Source organism: Chiloscyllium punctatum, chromosome 3, assembly GCF_047496795.1.
Source record: "Chiloscyllium punctatum isolate Juve2018m chromosome 3, sChiPun1.3, whole genome shotgun sequence".
In the NCBI taxonomy this organism is placed as follows: Eukaryota; Metazoa; Chordata; class Chondrichthyes; order Orectolobiformes; family Hemiscylliidae; genus Chiloscyllium; species Chiloscyllium punctatum.
In genome coordinates this window covers 58,237,717-58,263,267 of record NC_092741.1, presented here as the reverse complement: position 1 = coordinate 58,263,267, position 25,551 = coordinate 58,237,717, and the positions used below count along the sequence as shown (strand labels likewise).

Genomic DNA, 25,551 nt, shown 5'->3' with positions numbered 1-25,551 from the left:
CCCAGAGGGAACTTGAGAGTCAACCACATTTCTGTCGGTTGGGAATCACATGTAGGCCAGACCAGGTAAACGTGACAGAGTTTCTTTCCTGAAGGACATTAGTGAATTGGATGAGTTTTTACAACAGTTCATAGATGGTCATCATAAGGCCAGTTTTTAATTCTAGATTCTTATTCAATGCAAATTTCATCAATTGTTTGGATTTCAAACCACATCCCCATTTATCTTGGGTTTTTGGATTACAAGTCCTGTGATATTACCACAATGCCATTACCTCCCCACACCTTGATTTAAATAGGTGAGCAAGACATAAACTCCCCATTCCACCCAAAAGCCCATTGGATTGTTTGTTAGAACATTGTTTTTCATAATGTTTATGGCCTTACTGCCGAACAATATAATTCTCATCAGTAATATTTTCATCTGAAAATTTGGAGCCAGTCTTGCAGATAAACCTGGAATAATCAAAATACATGAAAATCAGTTGCAGTTAATTATCCAAAGGTGTATGGCACATGCACTAACACATTCTGTCTTCATTCCGGTTCTGCAGAGTGTGCCAGTAGTTTTGTTGTGCCTCAAATGTCCTATTCCATTTGACAATTACATTAGGGACATTAAACCAGTCTAGCTGTGATAACACCCTAGCAATAACCTCAACTGAATGCTTACTAGACAATTCAAAATTACAATATAATAAGAGCTAAGAACTTTTTGTCAAGGGCATACCAATGTTTTGCAGAGTATGACTTCTGGCTGCTGATTCTGCTTTTATGAAATTATGTTTAACCATGACTTAACTATGATAAGCATTTTATGCCTCCAGTTATTCATCTCCCTTCTTTTTGAATCATCTACCCTCTAAAGAGTGATTTATTAAAATTCCAAAAGAATAATATAACACTCAGTCCCCCTCAAAGAAAAAATAGCTCATAACATTCACACAAATAGTTTCTCTTAAAGATTTGAAGTTGTCTGAAGGTGGTATGATGAACAGAAAAAGAAATTGTGAAATTTGTATAAGAGTTCAGAACAGCAGAGGATATTTTGCTACTGGTGAACATAATAATCATCTGTGCATTGTTGTTGAGCAACTCACTTCTGACTTTGTCAGCTTGCAGGATTGTCAGAGAATCACCGTAGCTGCCGCCTTTGACATCTTAAACTGCTGTCAGTGTCAGAATTGATACAGGTATGCAAAGACACTGCAAATTTCATGGCAAGAAAGATGGCTGAACAGATGTGTCCTCTCCCAATCCAACGTACTCTCCACGGAGACATTAATCGCTTAAGATCAGCTCCGCTATGTGGGACATTTCATACAGTGAACATCAGGTTCCCAAAGTTTCTGATCTACTCAGAACTTGGTCATGTCAGAGACTCTTGAGAGGCTAGTGGAAAGATGCCCTCGCAGCATCTCTGAAGAAATCAAATGTGCTTGTCAACTTATTGGCGTCCCTGGCTTATGACTGAATAGAATGGACAAAACTCATTTGAGAATGTGCCATATATCAAGAGATGTTTGCTGGGAACATTGTGAGAGAGTTAAGGTGTTGAGTATAGCACATAAACTTCTAAACACTTCCCTTGCTCTGCATTTGATAGGTCCAATGTGTGTTCTGCAGAACCAGTCAGTCCTTTTCAAAATCCATTGAACAGGAGTGGAAGCAAGTCATGCTTAATCAGTAGTCTCCCTAGGAAGACAGCAGGTTTATAGACTCAAATGAACCAAGATCTGGACAATGTCTAGATTTGAGCTGACAAGTGGCAAGTAACATTTGCACACACAAATACCAAGCAATGACCATCTCCAGTAAAAGATAATCTAAACACTGCCCAATGACATTCAGTGATCATCTCTAAATCTCCCTCTGTCAATGTCTTGTGGGTTACCATTGTCTAGAAACTCAACTGGACTTGTCACAAGAGCAGGTCAGAGACTAGGAATACTGTGGCAAGTAACTCCCCTCCTGATTCGGCAAAGCCTCTCGATCATCTACAAGGTGCGGTCAGTGAGCGTTTGATGGAATACTCCCCACTTGTCTGGATGGATCCAACTCCAATTGCACTTAAACTTAACACCATCCAGTACAAAGCAACTCACTTGTTTGGCACCACATCTGTGCTGCTCCACTCCTTTCACCTCAGATGCACTGTAGAAATACGTCAAAGATCCTTAAACAGTACTTTCCAAACCTACAACAACTTTCATATGGAAGGACAAGGACAGCAGGTACATGGGGACACTACTACCTGCAAGTTGCCCTCCAAGCCGCTCATCATCCTGACTTGGAAATATAGCGCTGTTCCTTCGCTGTTGCTGGGTCACAATCCTGACTTTCCCTCCCTAAAGAGCATTATGGGTCTGACTGTAGCAGTTCAAAAAGGCAGCTTGCCATCACAAATGGCAGCAAGTGACAGGCATTGCTGACAGAGCTAGCATTTATTGCCCATGTCCAATGAGTGAATTAAAAAAAAATTCTGGTGGGAAACTTACACTTATGCTTCTCCTATTGTTCTTGCTGTTTTTGTTTAAATAAATGAGACCTACTGCATTGGAACGTCTAAGGATTTGAAACAAAGTTGTGCATTTTTTTTCTGGGTGTTATCAATTCAATATCAACTGAGGCAGTGTTGCAATATCCAAAATGTTGAATCAGTTGTAACATAATGACGCTGGTAACATTATCAACTTAGTACTAACAACTGAGCAGTTCTTTGAAATGAAGATGACACAGTAAGAGGTGTTGCATTTATTGTACTTGGGAAGCTTGTCAAATTTTGAAGTTGGCAATGGAATTCTGTATTAATGGAGTGCATCTGTTAGATTTCTTGGATATCTTGCTAAATTTTCCACACACAGGATGCAGGTATGAGAATTTGTTTTTTAAAATATGCTCCAAACTAAAACTAAAATTTAGTGCTTACCCAGGGAAATACAATGCTGGTTTATGTAGAAGATTACAACTGAATGACAAAAGAACAAGCCCTTCAGCCCACCATGTCTGTGTCAACTGTGGTGCCATTCTAAACTTATCCCACCTGCTTGCCCCCGTCCCTATTCCTGTCTTCCCTGCTTGTTCATCTGTCTATCTAAATGCTTCTTCAACATTGTTTTCCGACTTGCTTCTACCAGCTTTCTTGGTATCGTGTTCCAGGCATCTCACATTCTCTGTATAAAAGAGAAAACTTTGCATGCACGTCTCTTTTAAACTTTCCCCTCTCATGTGCCCTAGTATTGGACATTTCCACCCTAGGCAGAAGACTCCAACTGCCAATCCTACCATGTTTCTCATATCTTATCAGGTCAACCCTCAGGCTCCAATGCTCACCAAAAACAATTTGCAACCTCTCTTCATAGCCTATACTTTCCTCTTACATTTCACCTCCCAAAATGCATCACCTCGTACTTTCCGATTGATTTATATCCTACTGCATCCTTTGACAACACTCTTCATTATTCACAACTCTTAACAGTTTTTGTGTCATCTACAAATTTACATATCAGACTACCAGCATTTTCATCCAAATCATTTATGTATATTACACACAACAGAGGTCCCAGTACTAATCTTGTGGAACACCACTGATCAAGGACTTCTAGTTGTGCCCCTCCACAACTGCTGTCTGTCTTTTATGTCCACACCAGTTTTGTGTCCAACTTAACAACTCTCTGTGGGTCCCATTTGACTTAATCTTCTGGATCAGCCTGCCATGAGGGACCTTTGCTTTAGTAAAGCCCATGTAGACAATATCCACTGTCTTACCAACATCACTCATCTTTATCACTTCTTCAACATACTCAAATCAAATTTGTGAGACAGGACAACCCCCACAGAGCCATGCTGATTGTCCCTAATATGTTCTTTTTTTTCCCAATGCAAGTAAATCCTATCTCAAAATCTTTTCAAGTAATTTCCCCACCATTACTATAAGGCTCACCAGCTTCCAATTTTCTGGATTATCCCTTTTGCACTCCTTAAACAAAGGAATGACATTGTCTATTCTCCAGTCTTCTGGACCTCACCTGTGATTAAAGAGGATACAAAGATCTCTGTCAAGGCCCTAGCAGTCTCCTTTCTCACATTGTTCAGTATCTTGGGATGAATTTCATCAGGCCTTGGGGGCTTATCTACCTAAATATTTTTCAAGACACCTAACACCACCACTTTAATATTGACGTGCTCTAGAAAATCAAACTATTCCTTCCTAATCTATTTAGCCAAAGTGTTAGGGAGCTCATTGCCAATACTTTCTCCTCTTCTCCTATTCCATCCTCTATCTAAAAATATAGCTTCTTGTTGAGGACTGCTGCCTTCATGACTGCTAGATGAGGAATGTCCTCCAATCTGAGCAATTATTGATAAACCCAGTTTCTTGGAGCCTATGCTGTGCGAATCAGTTGACTAAATTTGGCCATTAACCAATTGTTGGGTGACCATTGTTCTCTTGCCCACCTCCATTTGATGGTTAGTTGTAATTCTGTCTAAGAGCCAAAAATCCTATTCATCTCAACACTGCATTGGCAATAAAGTAGTGAGGCTCCTATAAATCTTTATCAAGTCAATGGAACATCATGACCTTGGTAATTCATGTGACTTTTTCCTTTGTTTCCATATGCTGGAGATTTATTTGTGTTTGTAGGAGTATAACGGTTAACTTAATTGAGGTGTACAAAATAGTGAGAGGCTTGGATAGAGTGGAAAGGAAAGATCTGTTTTTCCTCTAGCAGAGAGATGTCAGTTGAGGTGATTGATAGAAAGATTAGAGTGGGCATGAGGAAAAACATTTTTGCTCAGAAGGTGGTGGCTACCTGGAATTTGCTGCTTAGTTTGGTGGTTGAGATAGAAGCCCTCAATTTAGTTAAAAGGAATCTGAATCTGTAACTGAAGCACTGTAACCTGCAAGGTTGTGGATCAGATGCTGGTCAGTGGGATTACAATGGGTGGCCAGTTTATTGAGCTGATACGTAATGGGCTGAAAGGTCTCTTTCGATGCTGTATTTCTTCAACAGCTTTCTGGCTCCTCTTGAGATTTCTGTGAAGGCTACTTTTTGATCTTTAGAGGCTGCTCCCTCATTCTGGCTGTCTTTATTAGGATATATGGTTGCACAGTAACATTATTTTCTGTTTTTTATATTGACATGAGCAATATTTAGATTCACATAACACCGGGTTATAGTCCCACAATTAGACTAACACAGTCCTTTATTCTAAATTCTGAAATCTGAAGTTCTTTGTGAAATTTGTTTCTGTATTACAAGATTGTTTGGCATGTGTACAGGTGACCCAACTCCACACCCACTTGACCCACGTTTCTCCGATGTGACGGGGTAGTGTGGCCCAGCACTGGCAGGTGTCAATTGTGTCTCAGCGCTCGTACTAGTCACACGTGGGTCTGCTTTCAGTAAGATTTTTATTTCACTGAAAATGTCATTTATTCTGAAATCCAAAAAAACAACTGGCCCCAAGGATTTCCGATAAAGGATTGTGTAGCTGTACAAGTTTTCGGAACACTGCTCCTTCATCAGGTAGTGGGGCATGATCAGAGGACACAGAATTTATAGTGAAAGATCAAAGTGTCATACAACTGATGTGATGTATTGAACAAACCTAGATTGCTGTTAAGTTTTTAATCACTTAGAATAAGGTTGCAGGTTTTGATTCACTCATATGTAAATCCCAAAACTTCTTTCAAGTCACATTCCTAAGATTACTTAAGGTTTTTATCAAAGTTAAAAAATCACACAACACCAGGTTTATTTGGAGTGCTGTTCCTTCATCAGGTGGTTGTGGAGTATAAGACTATAAGACACTGCATTAATAGCAAAATAGTTTACATTGTGATATAACTGAAATTATATATTGAAAAAGACCTGGATTGTTTGTTATGTCTCTCATCTTTTTGAATGAACTTTTGGAATTTTATCAGTACAGTAGTTCCCCTGTACCTGCGGGGGATACGTTCCAGGACCTGCAATAGAAGGCTGAAACCACGGATAGGAGCGAACCCATTCATTTAAATGGGAAACATACCTTCCCGACAGCCTCCTGGTATCTGATTCCAGAACATTCCCTTTTTATATGTTCATGCTGTGGTAAACCACGATAACTGGACCCGCGGCTGTGGGGGTCACCCTGTATTTTTAAAAAAGTGACATCTCACTGCAGACATTGCACTAAAGGTGTGATATTAGAGTCTGTCTGCATCCCAGCCTTGAGTCAGACTGGTTCCGTTTCCAAAGTAGGAATTGATAAAATGTCACATGGACTGACTGCCGACAGATTTTGTGCTTTTTGAACAAAATAGAATGTATCTGCAAATACAAATCTGTAAAGCTTGTACTTTGAAATAGACGATAACCTGTTGTTGTGATTTTTAACTTCGTCCACTCTAGTCCACCTCCACGTCAATGTTTAGATTCACAAAGAAGCAAAATGAGAAGAATTCAACAATATCCTGAATATGTAATGTTCCATAAAATGTGAAGCCACAATATATAAGGAAAGTATTAATTTCAAGACACCACAGTACTCTAATTGGCACAAGATTGTGGGCTTAAGTTTGCAATAACATTTAAAAAAAAAATCAAATGACACACACCAACGTACCTAAAAGTCACCATTAGAAACATGCTTTTCACTTTCTTTTACCCCCTCCCTCCCTTGCCTTTATCTTTTGTGCGCGTTCGCTCACTCACTGTTCTCTTGTGAATAAATTGCTCCTCAGATCCTGACTATTCCAAGTTTTGGGTGTCTGCATTTTCCTGGCTGATCTTTAGAGTTTCGGAGGGAAATTTGTTCTATGTCTGTCTTTGTTTTGGTGTTGCCCTGAGACGCATTCTTTGAGAAAATGGGAAAAAGTGAAAGCTGAGACATTTGAATTGTTTTCAGGAAATTTTCTGAACACACTGTGATACAAATTGATTTAGAGATGCCGGTGTTGGACTGGGGTGTACAAAGTTAAAAATCTCACAACACCAGGTTATAGTCCAACAGGTTTAATTGGAAGCACTAGCTTTCAGAGTGCTGCTGCTTCATCCGGTGGTTGTCAACCATCGGATGAAGGAGCAGTGCTCCAAAGGCTAGTGCTTCCAATTAAACCTGATGGACTATAACCTGGTGTTGTGTGATTTTTAACTTAGAATCATAGAGATGTACAGCACAGAAACAGATCCTTCGGTCCAACCTGTCCATGCTGACTCGATATCCCAACCCAATTTAGTCCCACTTGTAAGCGCCCGGCCCATATCCCTACAAACCCTTCCTATTCATATACCCATCCAAAAGCCTCTTAAATGTTGCAGTTTTACCAGCCTCCACCACTTCCTCTGGCAGCTCATTCCATATACGTACTACCCACTGCATGAAAAAGTTGCCCCTTAGGTCTCTTTTATATCTTTCTCTTCTCACCCTAAACCTATGCCCTCTAGTTCTCGACTCTCTCACCCTAGGGAAAAGACTTTGTCTATTTACCCTATCCATTCCCCTCATAATTTTGTAAATCTCTATAAGGTCACCCCTCAGCCTTCGACGCTCCAGGGAAAACAGCCCCAGCCTGTTCAGCCTCTCCCGATAGCTCAGATCCTCCAACCCTGGCAACATCCCTGTAAATCTTTTCTGAACCCTTTCAAGTTTCACCACATTTTTCCGATAGGAAGGAGACCAGAATTGCACGCAATATTCCAACAGCGGCTACTGCCTTCATCAACTGTATCAATCTCAGATTGAGCTCTTTCCTCACTATCTCCCTGGGTACCCCCCCACCTTATTAGTTTAAGTCTTCCAAGGATTCATTCGATCTATCCTGTGTATACCTTACATATGCTTCCTTCTTTTTCTTCACCAAACCCTCAATTTCTTTCATCATCCAGCATTCCCTATACCTACCAGCCTTTCCTTTTACCCGGACAGGAAAATACTTTCTCTGGATTCTTGTTATCTCATTTCTGGAGGCTTCCCATTTTCCAGCCATCCCTTTACCTGTGAACATCTGCCCCCATTCAGCCTAATACCGTCAAAATTGGCCTTTCTCCAATTTAGAACTTCAACTTTTAGATCTGGTCTATCCTTTTCCATCACTATTTTAAATCTAATAGAATTATGGTCACTGGCCCCAAAGTGGTCCCCCACTGACACCTCAGTCACCTGCGCTGCCTTATTTCCCAAGAGTAGGTCAGGTTTTGCACCTTCTCTAGTAGGTACATCCACATAATGAATCAGAAAATTTTGTTGTACACACTTAACAAATTCCTCTCCATCTAAACCCTTAACAGTATGGCAGTCCCAGTCAATGTTTGGAAAGTTAAAATCCCCTACTATAACCACCCTATTATTCTTCCAGATAGCTGAGATCTCCTTACAAATTTGTTTCTCAATTTCCCTCTGACTATTAGACCGTCTATAATACAATCCCAATAAGGTGATCATCCCTTTCTTATTTCTCAGCTCCACCCAAATATTTTCCCTGGATGTATTTCCAGGAATATCCTCCCTTAGCATAGCTGTAATGCTATCCCTTATCAAAAATGCCACTCCCCTTCCTCTCTCGCCTCCCTTTCTATCCTTCCTGTAGCATTTGTATTCTGGAACATTAAGCTGCCAGTCCTGCCCATCCCTGAGCCATGTTTCTGTAATTGCTATGATATCCCAGTCCCATGTTCCTAACCATGCCCTGAGTTCATCTGCCTTCCCTGGTAGGCCCCTTGCATTGAGATAAATGCAGTTTAATGTATTAGTCCTACCTTGTCCCTGCCTGCCCTGACTGTTTGACTCGCTTCTGTTCTCAACTGTATCAATCTCAGATTGAGCTCTTTCCTCACTATCTCCCTGGGTACCCCCCCCCCCCCCCCCCCATTAGTTTGTTTTCCCGAGCAGCTCTAGCAAATTTCCCTGCCAGCATATTCGTCCCTTCCAATTTAGGTGCAATCCATCCTTCTTGCACAGGTCACTTCTACCCCAAAAGAGATTCCAATGATCCAAAATTGTGAATCCTTCTCCCATACACCAGCTCCTCAGCCATGCATTCATCCGCTCTAGCCTTCTATCCCTGGGCCCTCACTAGCTTATAGCACCTGGAATAATCCAGATATTACTACCCTCGAGGACCTCCTTTAACTTTCTGCCTGACTCTCTGTGATCTCCCTTCAGAATCTCAACCTTTTCCCTTCCTATGTCATTGGTTCCAATGTGGAAATTAACCTCTTGCTGGCTCCTCTCCACCTTGAGAACATTCTGCACCCTCTCTGAGACATCCTTGATCCTGGCATCGGGGAAGCAACACACCATTCTGATTTTCACTGCTGGCCACAGAAATGTCTTTCTGTACCTCGGAGTAAAAATCCCCTAACACAATTGATCTCTTGGAACCTGACATAGCCCTCGTTACATTAGAGCCAGTCTCAATACCAGAAACTTGGCTGTTCGTGCTAAGTTCCCCTGAGAATCCATCACCCCCTACCTTTTCCAAAACAGCATACTTTTTTGAAATGGGTATAGCCACAGAAAACTCCTGCAACCTCTCTTACCTTTCCTGGAGTTAACCTATCTATGTGACTGTATCTGAGACTTTCCCCCTTTCCTATAACTGCCATCCATCACATACTGGTGCTGTTGCAAATTCGTCATTGCTTCTAACTGTCTCTCTAACCGATCCATTCGATCTGATAAGATTCGCAACCAACAGCATTTATGGCAGATATGATCGGCTGTAACCCTTAAACTCTCTTTAAACTCCCACATCTGACAAGAAGCGCATATCACTCTACGAAAGGCAATTTTTGCTTCTTCACAATCTACAGACCCAGAAAATAACACTGTCTTATTCCTCGACAATCTCTGCCCCAGGTTAAATGAATAGTTATGGCTTATATTTTAAGTTTAATCAAGACATGTATCTCCAAAAACATTTAACCAAGAAAGAACCCATTCTACTTACTACTGCAGATTTTCTGTAGGTCACACTTAAAACAACAATACACTTATTTGCTTCTGTGCTGTGAACTTCACCCAAGAGTTCCTCCAAGATCAGCTGTGAATTTCACTGTTTGTTAATTTTCCCAGACACACTCCAATGTCCAGCGATACATGAATTCAAACAACAAAGCCAGTGTCAATTTCTTTCTTTCTCTGTCTCCTGCATTGACCTCACCATCTGCTTCTTTTGTCTGTTCTTCTCCCTTTTAAAACTGCTGTTATTTTGATTTTTTTATCCCAAAGTTCCAAAACAATGCAACAGCATATAAAACAATCATTGCTGCTCCTGGAGTTCAAGGAAATCACCTCCAGCACCTAAAATACCTCAAAAAACGAGCAGCTGTTACAGCCAGAAATCTTTCCATCCTCCATCTTGGATTACCCAGAATCATGATTCTGATATAAATTGCGCTGCTTCAAGCAAAAGCAACTACTGTGGATATTCGAAATCCAGAATAAAATCAGACAATACTTGGGTAACAAGTCAGGCAGCTTCCATGGATTCAGTTCAGGGATTTTGATGTTTCCTAGCATCAAAGATACTCTTGATCTAATTCAATTCAGTTCATCCATAAAGTTTTTTTTATGCAGGAATCACAGAAGGTTTGTATGTGGGTACAGGAAAGCTAATAGAATGTTTCGTTTATTGCAAGGGGAATTGAAACTAAGAATTTTTAAGTTATTCAGTTAAATAGGGCATTGGTGACACTGCAACTGGAACACTGTGTACTGTACTTACAGAAGATGGAAGCAGTTCAGAGAAGGTTTATTAGATTCATAGCTGGAATGAGTGAATTCCCTTTTGAGAAATTCCCTTATCCTCTGGAGTTTGAAAGAGCTAGAGATGACTTAGTTAAGATATGTCCTGAAGTCCTGTGGGGACTTAATAATTCTTTCCCTCTTGCGAAGGAATTTGAAGCTAGGGATCATAGTTTTAAAAAATCAGGCAGCGTCCATTTAAAAGAGGTGAGGAAATTTTGTTTTTGAGAGTTGGGAGTTTTTTGAATGCTCTTTCTCAAAAGTCTGCAGATGCAGAATCTTCAAATTTATTTTATGGCAGCGATAGATTCTTAACTGTTTGTCTCCTTGGTACTCATCAGGATATGCAAGAATATGGAGTTGAGGGTAAAATTGCATCAACCATGATCGCATTGAATGGCAGAGCAAGCTTGAAAGGCTGAGTGGCCTATTTCTGTTTCTTGTTCATGTGCCTCATCATTGCCATTGTTTTATGCTATTATTGGGAATGTTCTTACTCACACCTTACTGTTTCTCAGGATTGTATATTTAATAACCTGGTGTAAACTATAATGAAAACAAACACTTGTGGTATTGGAACACTGGAAATATGTATATTTGTAAAGAGTCTTCAATGTTAAAAGGATGACCATTAGCTTGGTCAAAGAGGAGCAGGAGGTGGAAGAGATTAGGAGAGAATTCCAGCACCTTGGGGTTTGATGGATGAAAGCATAACCACAAATACTGTAGTGGAAGAGGAGACAGAGTGTACCAAAACCTGGCCTCCCTCCTTTGCCCCCCCCATGATTAAATCAGATAACAAGAAAACTGAAATTGATGTAGATTGTTGTGGTTCTGTTCGCCAAGCTGGGAATTTGTCTTGCAAACATTTCGTCTCCTGCCTAGGTGACATCCTCAGTGCTTGGGAGCCTCCTGTGAAGCGCTTCTGTGATGTTTCCTCCGGCATTTATAGTGGCTTGTCTCTGCCGCTTCCGGTTGTCAGTTCCAGCTGTCCGCTGCAGTGGCCGGTAAATTGGGTCCAGGTCGATGTGTTTGTTGATAGAATCTGTGGATGAGTGCCATGCCTCTAGGAATTCCCTGGCTGTTCGCTGTTTGGCTTGACTTATAATAGTAGTGTTGTCCCAGTCGAATTCATGTTGCTTATCATCTGCGTGTGTGGCTACTAAGGATAGCTGGTCGTGTCGTTTCGTGGCTAGTTGGTGTTCATGGATGCGGATCGTTAGCTGTCTTCCTGTTTGTCCTATGTAGTGTTTTGTGCAGTCCTTGCATGGGATTTTGTATACTACATTGGTTTTGCTCATGCTGGGTATTGGGTCCTTCGTTCTGGTGAGTTGTTGTCTGAGAGTGGCTGTTGGTTTGTGTTCTGTTATGAGTCCTAGTGGTCGCAGTAGTCTGGCTGTCCGTTTAGAAATGCTCCTGATGTATGGTAGTGTGGCTAGTCCTTTGGGTTGCGGCATGTCCTCATTCCGTTGTCTTTCCCTTCGGCATCTGTTGATGAAATTGCGAGGGTATCCGTTTTTGGCGAATACCTTGTATAGGTGTTCCTATTCCTCTTTTTGCAGTTCTGGTGTCCTGCAGTGTGTTGTGGCCCTTTTGAATAGTGTCTTGATGCAACTTCGTTTGTGTGTGTTGGGGTGGTTGCTTTCATAGTTCAGGACTTGGTCTGTGTGTGTGGCTTTCCTGTATACGTTTGTGCTGAATTCTCCGTTCGGTGTTCTCTGTACCATCACGTCTAGGAATGGGAGTTGGTTATCCTTTTCTTCCTCTCTCGTGAATCGGATTCCTGTGAGTGTGGCGTTGATGATCCGGTGTGTGTTCTCTATTTCTGTGTTTTTAATGATTACAAAGGTGTCATCCACGTATCTGACCCAGAGTTCAACCCAATTCAACCCAAACTCTGGGTCAGATATGTGGTTGACACCTTTGTAATCATTAAAAACACAGAAATAGAGAACACACACCAGGTCATCAACGCCACACTCACAGGAATCCGATTCACGAGAGAGGAAGAAAAGGATAACCAACTCCCATTCCTAGACATGATGGTACAGAGAACACCGAACGGAGAATTCAGCACAAAGGTATACAGCCACACTACCATACATCAGGAGCATTTCTAAACTGACAGCCAGACTACTGCGACCACTCGGACTCATAACAGCACACAAACCAACAGCCACTCTCAGACAACAACTCACCAGAATGAAGGACCCGATACCAAGCATGAGCAAAACCAGTGTAGTGTACAAAATCCCATGCAAGGACTGCACAAAACACTACATAGGGCAAACAGGAAGACAGCTAACGATCCGCATCCATGAACACCAACTAGCCACGAAACGACACGACCAGCTATCCTTAGTAGCCACACATGCAGATGATAAGCAACATGAATTTGACTGGGACAACACTACTATTATAGGACAAGCCAAACACAGAACAGCCAGGGAATTCCTAGAGGCATGGCACTCATCCACAGATTCTATCAACAAACACATCGACCTGGACCCAATATACCGGCCACTGCAGCGGACAGCTGGAACTGACAACCAGAAGCGGCAGAGACAAGCCACTATAAATGCCGGAGGAAACATCACAGAAGCGCTTCACAGGAGGCTCCCAAGCACTGAAGATGTCACCTAGACAGGGGACGAAACGTTTGCAACACAAATTCCGAGCTCGTCGAACAGAACCACAACAACGAGCACCCGAGCTACAAATCTTCTTCCAAACATTGATGTAGATTCCACAGAATCTATTTGTGCATTTAATGAACTCAGTTTATTTTACTTTACTTTACTTTAATATTTTACAGGGAAGTTTTTGCCTCTGAAGACCATGTTAGGAGCGAGGTATGATGATCAAGTTCCTGAAGAGAATCGATTCCATCCCAGTATGCTTTCAAATTATCTAAAGAGTTTGAAGGTAAGAACTACATGTACACCCTGAATATGTTGCTATAAAATGCTGCATGTTATGCTGGTGAAGCAGGCTCATATTTTAATTTGAATAACTAATGAGTATTGTTTTCTTTGAACAAAAAAATTGAGTCATTACTTTAACATAAACTATTCTTTGGTTAGCCATCAATAACGTGTAAGGTGAAATTTGTCTTGAGGGAATTGGTGAATGCTAGTAGGTCCTGTGGATTGCTAACAAATAAACTTGGTAGCTATTTTCAAAAGAACTTTGATAGAACTATAAATGTTTTAGAGACCCTAAGTAGAACATTGTAATTTATTAGATTAAGCACAAGGTTTTTCTGTACAGAACCTAATCGAGTAAAAGGCTTTATTTTTCGTAACAGGGTTCCCCAGAACTGCTCATGAATTAGTTGTATTGGGTGGAGTGGGAATTGGTAAACATCATTGAGGCAATGAATTGTAATATGGATAAACTTGACATTTGACTTTTCACAACAGTGTCAACCAAACAACCAATTAAATAAATGACCATGATTTTGTGTTGTTGGGAGCTATGTTTGGTCAGGTCATAGGGGGAATATCGTTTAGTGTCCTTTGAATAGAACCATGGGATATTTATGCCACCCGAGAAAGGCCTGAGTGTAATGTCTTGCATGAACTCCGACATCTCTGATAATACTGCAACTCTGCAAAACTGCTCTGCACTGTCAACCGACAGTGTCAACTCAAGGTGTTAAAGGGTTTTGAATGCGCACGTTTTGAATTGGAGGCAACATAATGTCTTTCTTTTGAAGACTTATAATAATCAGTAAGAAAAGTTGATCATCTTGTCTAACCACACTGGTATAGCAATCAAAGAGTAAAATATTAACTATATTACCAGAAGAGAGTACAAGTCTGAGGAGGCATTGCTTAACCAATACTGAAATTACTATATCCACATGTCCACTTCTGGTTATCCACAGGAGGAAAATGTTCGTGCTGGTTGTGGATTCAAATCCCATTTGAGAGACTTGAGCATATAAGGCTGACAAGTCTATGCAGCACCGAAGTAGATTGTCAGAGATCAGTTTTTTAAAGGGTTAAATGAAGGTATAATCTGTCATTTCAGATGGCCATAAAAGATTCTACTTGAAGAGAATGTAATTAACCAACAAACCAAACAGATTATTTGATCATTATCTTAATACTATTTGCTGGATCTTACTGTTTGCAAATAAATTGTTGTATTTCCTTTCATTACAATGGTGACTATATTTCTAATGTACTTAAGTGATTCTTGAAGTTGTGCTTAACAAACAACTTTCTTTTACTTTTCGTCTCTCTCTATCTCTCTTTCACATCCCGCTGTTTGGAAGGTTGATGTGGACTCATTGGGCTGAATGGCCTCTTTCCACACATTTATGTTCTAACTAAGAGGGGACTCATGGGCAGAGTAAAAGGGAAAATCAGAGTTGTGGGGACAGATTTGCTGAGATACAAGGAGGAAATTTTAATTCCACTATTAATTAATAGCAAAGTATCAAACTTATACCAATATCTGAATAGGAATACCAGTAACACATACATTTCCCTCATAAACAACAGTAAAACAAAGAGCCACTTTTGTGAATGGAGGAAAGGAATGGGAGTAGAGGGGAAAGATGAGAGAGAGAAAAAGAGAGAAGAGCAGGAAAGATGGAGAGGATGAGGAGAAGGGAATAGGAATGAAGGGGGAAGAGGGAAAATGGAGGACAGTCTGTCATTAGTGAAGGGGTCAAGAGTTCCAGGAGATGGTTGGTAGTATCACGGACTAGACCAGATGCCCTCAATATATTTTAAGAAGGTAGCTTGGACCCTAACTTTTTCTTATTTTAAATGTAAACGTCAAGCGCCATGTTTCAGATGTGACACAGCTGATCGAACTACTTGATGTTAAGCAAAACACAATTCATTTAAACACTCTTGTTAAAATATAAGCAAAACAAAGAGGAATTTAGAATAATGTAACTATTGGAAAGTTTAACTGAATAATAGATACAGTGCCTAATTATAATTAACTTCTAATCTTGTAACATCCCATAAACACACCCCTTGGCAACAAGGCAAATTCAGACACCAACTGTCACATGCAGTTCTCCAATCCAGGAGGGGAAAAAAAATCAAGAGACGATTCAGAGTGTAGCAGCCAGAAGACGTTTACTGAAGCTACTAACTCTTTTGAGATTTCAAAGGCTTCTGCTTAAAACTAAACCTAAAATCTAAAAAACCCCTAGAAAACATGGTCTGTGAGAGCTGGTTCCACCTAGGTTGCTTCCCTTGTTCTTACATTAAAAAAAATCAAAGGCCTCTCAAATTGTTGACTTTCTTACAGATAGTGTGACACATCTGCTTTATAATCTCTTAAAGTGATAGCATCGTTACATGTAGCATGTGATGAGAGGAAGAATTGGCCCTACTAATTAGATTAGATTAGATTAGATTACTTACAGTGTGGAAACAGGCTCTTAGGCCCAACAAGTCCACACCGCCCCGCCGAAGTGCAACCCACCCATACCCCTACATTTACCCCTTACCTAACACTACGGGCAATTTAGCATGGCCAATTCACCTGACCTGCACATCTTTGGACTGTGGGAGGAAACCGGAGCACCCGGAGGAAACCCACGCAGACACTGGGAAAACGTGCAAACCCCACACAGTTAGTCACCTGAGGCGGGAATTGAACCCGGATCTCTAGTGCTGTGAGGCAGCAGTGCTAACCACTGTGCCACCGTGCCGCTCCAAATGTAGGCCAGGAATTCAATTATTGATTTGTGCCATTCCCAGTTCTAAATGAATGAATCCTCGCAAAAGTATTTACAAGAATGATTTCAGAGATGTGGGGTGTGGATGGAGTGCAGATCCCGAGGCAGGTGAGAGTAGACAAAACAAATGGAAGTTTTTTTTTAATAAAAAGGGCAGCACGATGGCTCAGTGGTTAGTACTGCTGCCTTATAATACCAGGGTCCCAGGTTCAATTCCATCCTTGGACGACTGTTTGTGTGGAGTTTGCACATTCTCCCCATGTCTGCGTGAGTTTCCTCCAGGTACTCCGGTTTCCTCCCACAGTCTAAAGATGTGCAGATCAGGTGGATTGGCCATGCTAAATTGCCCATAATGTTAGGTGCATTAGTCAGAGGGAAATGGGTCTGGGTGGCTTACTCTTCGGAGGGTCGGTGTGGACTGGTTGGGCCGAAGGGCCTGTTTCCATACTGTAGAGAATCTAATCAATCTCTCTGCTGCACTATTGGCTGCTAAACTAATGCCTTGTATACAATAGGTGGAAGTGAGAAGTGAATCAGTCTGATGATTAACTTGGTGCCAATATGGAAGTCTGCAGATACTTTATAATTTGACATGCTCACCTGTGTCATGGATTTCATTGCAACACGAAATGCATTGAAATAATTACAGAGAAGATTACAGTTATTTAAATTCCAAAGTCATGGCAGTGATATACCTGATAGCAGGTTTTCCTTGGTGTCAGCCATCCATCCATGCTCCAAAACTGGCAGCTAGATCAAAATGGTGAGCCATGTCTACAGCAGCAGCGGTTCACTTTTTAGTCACACAGAAAAACCACTGCAGAATCTTTTTTGTGCAGAGGTTTTACTTCTTTTGGATGAGATATTAAACCAAAACCCCAACTGCCTTTTAAAAGTACTACTTGAAGAAGAACAGGCGATATATCCTTTACATCCGGCTAATATTTAAACCTCAGTCAACATTACAAAAAGCAGCTGATCTGATTGTTCTAACACTGCAGCTGTGTGCACATTTGTTACTCTATTTCCATTATTGCAACAGTGATTATACTGGGAAGAAAAATAAACTTTGTAAAGCACTATATGAACTCTGGTGTTGTGTAAATGCTATATAAACGCAAGAATTTCTTTCTGGTAATGCAAACTTGCAATTTTAAAAATTGAATACGCTAACATGACATTGACACACGAAATCATTTGCTTAACATTGTCAATTGGTTCCTGGAAGATGTGATGTTACGTCAAGCAGTCTGTCAAAGATTTATGAGTCCTTACTGAGATTGCCAGTTTCCGTTATATCCTAGACTCTTGCCCGCTCAACATCAGAGTCATGTGGAAAGCTTCATCGTCAAAGATGACAACAGTGGGATTGGCAACATTTGGCTCTTGAGCGTGGGGCTGGTCCGCTCATGGTTTATGCAGTGGGTTCTAATGCATCCACACCGCTTCATTGTTGTCATTCCAATAATAAATTTATTTTATTTTGGTTGCCCTGGGGCCACCTCCCGCAGGAGGAGGGAGCCATGTATATCTCCATCCTCTCTTCGTCTCCATAGTGGCGTTGGACATTGAGCTGGGATCCTGTCAGTCAATCGGAGGTGGTGTGGGATCTACGCAGTGTGACTGTCTCCAGCTCAGAGGTGGCAGACATGGAAGCAGCTGTGCTAATGGTGACAGAAAAGACGCACTTTGCCAGGACTCAAGGGATAATATTGGATGGCATCGGCTGGAGAACAGCGGGTGAACTCATGGAGAGGGAAAGATGAACTTTTGAAGTTGTTTCAGGTAATGTAATTCTGGATTAGTGGTGCTGGAAGAGCACAGCAGTTCAGGCAGCATCTAACGAGCAGTGAAATCGACGTTTCGGGCAAAAGCCCTTCAGTTTTATTCCTGATGAAGGGCTTTTGCCTGAAACGTCGATTTCACTGCTCATTGGATGCTGCCTGAACTGCTGTGCTCTTCCAGCACCACTAATCCAGAATTTGGTTTCCAGCATCTGCAGTTATTGTTTTTACCTCAGTTTATGTAATGTCAATTAATGGTAAGGTCCGAGGGAGTGTTGCTGAACAAAGAGACCTTGGAGTGCAGGTTCATAGTTCCTTGAAAATAGAGCCGCAGGAGGTCATGTTGCGGCTGTACAGGACATTGGTTAGGCCACTGGGATATTGCATGCAATTCTGGTCTCCTTCCTATTCGAAGGATGCTGTGAAACTTGAAAGGGTTCAGAAGAGATTTACAAAGATGTTGTCAGGATTTAAACTATAGGGAGAGGCTGAATAGGCTGGGGCTGTTTTCCCTGAAGCGTCGGAGGCTAAGGAGTGACTTTATGTTGGTTTATAAAATCGTGAAGGGCATGGATAGGATAAATAGGCAAGATAGGTGTGGTATGGTGACTCGGTGGTTAGCACTGCTGCCTCACAGCTCCGGGGGTCCCAGGTTCGATTCCAGCCTTGGGCAACTGTCTATGTGGAGTTTGCACATTCTCCCCGTGTCTGGACAGGTTTCCTCCGGGTGCTCCGGTTTGCTCCCACAGTCCAACGATGTGTAAGTCAGGTGAATTGGCCATGCTAAATTGCCCATAATGTTTGGTGCATTAGTCAGAGGGGAAATGGGTCTGGGTGGGTTACTCTTCAGAGGGTCGGTGTGGACTGGTTGGGCCGAAGGGCCTGTTTCCACACTGTAGGGAATCTATCCAACCTAGTCTTTTCCCTGTGGTGGGGTAGTCCAGAACTAGAGGGCATAGGTTTAGGGTGAGAGGGGAAAGATATAAAAGGGATCTAAGGGGCAACTTTTCACGCAGAGTGTGATGTGTGTATGGAATGAGCTGCCAGAGGAAATGGTGGAGGCTGGTACAATTATCAGCATTTAAAAGACATCTGGATGGGTATATGAGTCGGAAGGGTTCAGAGGGATTTGGGTCAAGTGCTAGCAAATGATTAGGTTAGGATATCAGGTCAGAATGAACAAGTTGGACCGAAATCAGGCGCCAACTCGAAAATGGACCAGGGGGGTGCAATGGTAGTTTGGCGTACTGACCTCTACACTGCTGAAGCCAGGTGCCAACTCGAAAACCGCCTCAACCTGACCACCTCCTCCCCCACTCCAGCCTCTCACCCTCACAAGGAGCAGTCCTCCACTCCTTCTGCTCCAACCCCAACCTCTCCATCAAACCAGCAGACGAGGGAGATGCAGTGGTAGTTTGGTGCACTGACCTCTACACCGCTGAAGCCAGCCGCCACCTCGAAGACACCACCTCCTACCGCACCCTCAACTATGACCTCACCTCCCATCACCAAACCATCATCTTCCAGACCGTGCACAATCTCATCACTTCAAGGGACCTCCCACCCACAGCTTCCAACCTCATGGTTTGGGAATCCCACACTGCCCGATTCTACCTCCTACCCAAGATCCACAATCCTGACCACCCTGGCCAACCTTTTGTCTCAGCCTCTTCCAGTCCCACTGAGTTCATCTCCACATTCCTCAATACTGTCCTATGCCCCCGGTTCAGGAATTCTCCACATACGTTTGGGACACCACCCATGCCCTCCACCTCCTCCAAGACTTCCATTTCCACTACCCCCAACGCCTCATCCAGTCCATGGACATCCAGTCCCTCTACACCTCCATCCACCTGACCAGGCGTTACAAGCCCTCCGTTTCTTCCTCTCCCGACATCCCCACCAGTACCCTTCCATTGGCGCACTCATTCATTTAGCTGAACTGGTCCTCACCCTCAACAATTTCTCCTTTGAATCCTCCCACTTCCTCCAGACAAAAGGGGTAGCCATGGGCATCAGCATGGGCCCCAGCTATGCCCTTCTCTTTGTTGGCTACGTGGAAAAGTCCATCATCCGGATTACACCGGCACCACTTCCCACCTATTCCTCTGCTACATTGATGACTGCATTGGCGCCACCTCATGTTCCCATGAGGAGGTTGAACAGTTCATCAACTTCACCAACACATTCCACCCCGACCTTAAGTTCACCTGGGCCATCTCTAACACCTCTGTCCCTTTCCTGGACCTCTCCATCTCCATCAACAGTCACCGACTCAACACTGACATTTATTACAAATATACCGATTCCCACAGCTACCTCTATTACATCTCCTCCCACCCTACCTCCTGCAAAAATGCTACCCCTAATTCCCAATTCCTCCGCCTCTGCTGCATCTGTTCACAGGAGGACCAGTTCCACCACAGAGCACACCAGATGGCCTCCTCCTTTTAAAGACTGCAATTTCCCCTTCCACGTAGTTGACGATGCCCTCCATTACATCTCATCCACGTCTGTCACCTCCGCCCTTGAACCCCACGCCTCCAACCGCAACAAGGACAGAAGGCCTACCCACCCACGCCCCCACCCGGGTCCTCACATTCTACCCCACCAACCTCCATGTGCATCGCATCATCCTTGGCTCTTTCCGCCACCAACAAACTGACCCCACTACCAGAGAGATATTTCCCTCCCCACCCCATCCGCTTTCCGTGAAACCCGTTCCCTCCACGACTTCCTCATCAGGGCCATGCCCCCTAACGTTGATTCTCCTGCTCTTCGGATGCTACCTAACCAGCTGTGCTTTTCCAACACCACACTCTTGGCTCTAATCTCCAGCATCTGCAGTACTCACTTTCACCAAGTTGGATCAAAGTGTCTGTTTCCATGCTGTACATCTCTATGACTCTAATTTAATAGCAGTTTATTCAATATTTTACCATTTATACAATTTATTCAGCAATCCAACATGGTGACGGAATATGATAATATTATCCACTTTTCAGCGTACCTAGGTACAAGTGATGATATAGTAAATAAGTGAATAAATCTACATTGATACAATGTGAATTTGGGATTCTAATTGGTGAGTGATGTCAAAGTGAAATAGCATTGCACAGGATAATATAAAGCGAGGACCTGCTGTACGGTTGGTTGTACTGATGCTTAGTGGAGGTTTAATGACTCCACTCTTTACACTACAGCCACAGCTTTGTTTGTTATATTTATGTACACTCAATGTACTTAATGTTGGAGGTAATAGGTGTCATTAGTGTATTAATCGTGGTTTTGTCAGATAATTAATACTTAGCAGTGGAAATGTCCATGCAGCCCAGATTGAAGAAGCAGCTCTTTGTACCATCCTAACCTGACCTACAGTTCACAATCTTATTATCAACCCAGGATTTTACCCACCGCATATAATTTTTCAGTAGCCATGGTTACTTTTTGGTACCTGCATGATGGCCTCTTGTGCTGTAACATTGTTTGTCAACCATAGATGCTGCATTTTCTCCACTGGTTGGTACTTTAGTCATTGTTACAATAGAGGATATTGGGCATGTTGATGAAGGCCTTTAAACTTGTAATCATTCACTCTCAATCACCAATGAAATTTAAAACACTGCATTAAATAAAATTATTGAAATGATAAAAGCCCATTAGATTGCTTTGATCAGGCTGCCACTGAAATATGAAATCTTTGACTATGATGAGAAAATCTAGACATTATGACCTATTCCATTGGACCAAAGTGAAGACTGTGACTTAATTGAAGTTTTTAACATTTACAAAATGTTAGGGATTAAGTAATTAGAGGTTATTAATGCAAAAACTGGCAACAAAATAAGAATATATGGGTGGTGAAGAAGACATTTGGCATGCTTGCCTTCATGGTTATAACATTGAGTACAGGAGTTGGGAAGGATGAAGGTGCAGCACTCCGAAAGCTAGTGCTTCCAATTAAACCTGTTGGACTATAACCTGGTGTTGTGTAATTTTTAACTTTGTACACCTCAGTCCAACAATGGCATCTCCAAATCAGGATTTGGGACATCATTGTTGAGGTTTCTTTTTTTAGATTGAGATACAGAGACGGTAAAATGGCCTTTGGTTGTCTTTATTCAGAGAACTTGCTGTTACACGTTTCTGAGCTGAAGCTACAACTTTGAGTAGAAGTAGCTTTGTTATACCATACCATGACAGCTCATTAATATGATCGACATTTTCAGGAAATAGGTATCAATACATTAACAAGTTTAACATTTACAGGTTGCAGTTATCAGGTAGGTAAAAACAAGGACTGCAGATGCTGGAAACGAGAGTTTAGATCAGAGTGGTGCTGGAAAAGCACAGCAGGTCAGGCAGCATCCGAGGAGAGGGAAAATCGACGCTTTGGGCAAAAGCCCTTCATCAGGAATAGTGCTCTATTCCTGATGAAGGCCTTTTGCCCGAAACATCAATTTTCCTGCTCCTCGGATGCTGCCTGACCAGTTGTGCTTTTCCAGCACCACTCTGATCTAAACTCAGGATGCAGTTATCAGTTCATTTATATGCCTAGCATTTATAGGGTGCAGTTATCATTCATTAAAAATTTCTTGAACCCGACCCAATCAGATAGACATGACTTGGAGATACTTTCAGATAGGTATTTGAGAATTGTCTGTTTAGTGAAGTGGGTTAGGCCAAATGTAAACAATCTGTGGTTACCTCCTGCTGTGCACTGAAGGGCCTTTGCTGTGTTAAATGGTCACACCTATCTACTCTCTTTCATCCCGTTTTATCACCATTGTTGCCATTGGAAACTTTGATTCTGATCTAACGAAGTTTCCCCGATCCAATAAATTCTCCCCTTTTTAATTCTTTCCTGCCCTGTGGGTTTCTGCTGAACCCCACAGTCATGTTGCGGTTATACAGGACATTGACGAAGCCACATTTGGAGTACTGCATACAATTTTGGTTGCCCTTCTAGAAGGAGGAATGTTGTTAAGCTTGAGAGGGCACAGAGAAGATTTACAAGGATATTGGCTTAAAATGTGTTGCTGGAAAAGCGCAGCAGGTCAGGCAGCATCCAAGGAACAGGAGAATCGAAGTTTTGCGCATCAGGAAGGGCTGATGCCTAAAACGTCGATTCTTCTGTTCCTTGGATGCTGCCTGACCTGCTGCGCTTTTCCAGCAACACATTTTCAGCTCTGATCTCCAGCATCTGCAGTCCTCACTTTCTCCTTTACAAGGATATTGCCAGGATTGCAGATTTTGAGCTCTGGGGAGAAGCTGAATGGATTGGTGCTTTTTACCCCTGGAGCATTGGAGACGGAGGGGTGAACTTCTAGAGGTTTGTAAAATCATGAGGGGCGTGGATAGGGTGAATAGCCAAGGTCTTTTTCCTTGGGTGGGGGAAGAGCCAAAACTAGAGTGCATAGGTTTAAGGTGAGAGGGAAAAGATTTACAAGGACCTGAACAGTAACTTTTCCACACAGAAGGTGGTGTGTGTCTGTAACGACCTGCCAGAGGAAATGATGGAGGCTGGTACAATTATAACATATAAAAGGCATCTGGATAGGTATATGAATATAAAGGGTTTAGAATGTTAGAGGCCACATGCTGGTTAATGGCACTAGGTCAGATTGGGATGTCTGGTTGGTGTGGATGAGTTGGACTGAAGGGTCTTTTCCCATACTATGTGATGCTGACTCTGGCTCTGATTTTAGTTAACTAAAATACTGAACTTTTTTTTTGCCCTCTAGAGGCCAAATTAATTATAACTTACTGACTTGCTTGTAGCCATTCTGACAAGAAGATCTGTCGTGGTGTGTCATATTTGTCTGTCTCGCACCTTCCTTAAACATAGACTACGTTGTTTACAAGCACTGTGACATCTGTAATTCATCCGCACCTAGGTTGACCCCGCTGTCAGCAGCCCTCTTGAAGTAATCTCTGTGGCTTTTTATCTCTGATAAAAGGGCTAAAATACTGATGTTTTCTTTTCTGAATGTCACTTTGAAGTTTTCTTTTAGCTCTAGCAATTTCAAATTGCATGTTTCTTCATGTCTCTAGTGGTCTGAATATGGAATTAAAGCTTGCGTCTTAGCATCCATATTTCAGAGCCCTTTATTTTCTTCCATAGATTTTTATTTAATTTCTGCTTCTGAGGCATACAGAAGAAAGGATAAAATGTAGCGTCTTCTAAGTTCTTTTCCTTGTTGCCAAGCTTGAGTTTTCTTGTTGGTACCGCATCTTTCATCTTTACAAAATTACTTCTGAATATCTATCCTATTTCTGACATCGGCACTGCAACTATCATCTTCTGTTATGGTTTGTACTTAGTAGACAAATATTTCCAGTTGTTTGTGTGGGACATTTCCATTTTCACTCTAGTTTCTTTAGTGTATACCTTTTGACTCGCTTTGTTTTTGTTTTGTTTAATTCATGTTCTAAATTTCTAGATTATACTCAATCCAGTGTACCTTATGTGCGAATTCTGTTTTGGACCAATTTAAAACTAATTCCACCCTTGCTCCAAAGCCATGTATTGTTTCTGCTTTAAGTATTTTCTGCATCTGTTTTAAGTGTTTCAACAATTTTCTCATAAGATACAGTGATCTTCAAACAATTGTCTTTTAGAATGTTTCAGAATGCAGAGACAATTGGACAGTGAGAGGGGGCAGTAACTCTGTTATTAAACCCTGTGTTTATTGAAAAGAATGTTTAGTTTATGAGAACCTTTCTGTGTTTCTTTTAGGTGAATATGGGACTTTTAGTTGATTTAACGAATACAAGCAGGTTTTATGACCGGACTGAAATAGAGAAAGAGGGAATTAAATATGTTAAACTACAGTGCAAAGGGTAAGTAGTGCTTTATCTATATTCTTTTTATTGGAGAAATAAGATCTTATTATATACATCTGGAATTATCATTTTTGTTGCAGTTTTAGACTTTGAAAGTAGCTGCGTTAGAAATTAAATATGCTGGATCTCTCTGGATACTTTATTATTCTTTTTTTAAAAAATGGTTTTAGTTAGATTTCAAATGATTATGTAATTTGAAACATCAAAAGATGACTGAATTAGCTATTTTAAAGACTATGACCAGGAAGAGGTCACAAAATGTATATGTTTTATTTGATTTTGAAAATTTTTTTACTCTGTATTTTTGTTCCTGTTTCAAGTAATTTGAAGTAGTCATGTTAGACCAAGCATAAACTTGCACTAAAGTTACGAGTGAATGTGGACGTTGCATTCCTCATTATCTTTTTTCAACTTGTGTTGTCATTGTCATCAATTGCACCTTGAGATAAGATGTCGGAGGAGGTGCACATACCCATTT

The 25,551-nt window shown here is 41.7% G+C and overlaps 1 protein-coding gene across 5 annotated transcripts in view; it reads left to right on the top strand.

The window, feature by feature from the left end:
- The window catches only part of rngtt (RNA guanylyltransferase and 5'-phosphatase), a 416,785-nt gene that overhangs the window by 24,499 nt on the left and 366,735 nt on the right, over positions 1-25,551 (top strand). For all 5 annotated transcript variants that reach the window (XR_011953798.1, XM_072553724.1, XM_072553722.1 and 2 more), the window contains exons 2-3: positions 13,549-13,658; positions 24,967-25,070. Coding sequence is in view for 4 of the 5 variants with exons in the window: in XM_072553724.1 (XP_072409825.1) it covers positions 13,549-13,658; positions 24,967-25,070 (214 nt within the window). In the remaining variant the exon portion in view is untranslated. The remainder of the gene's footprint in view (positions 1-13,548; positions 13,659-24,966; positions 25,071-25,551) is intronic.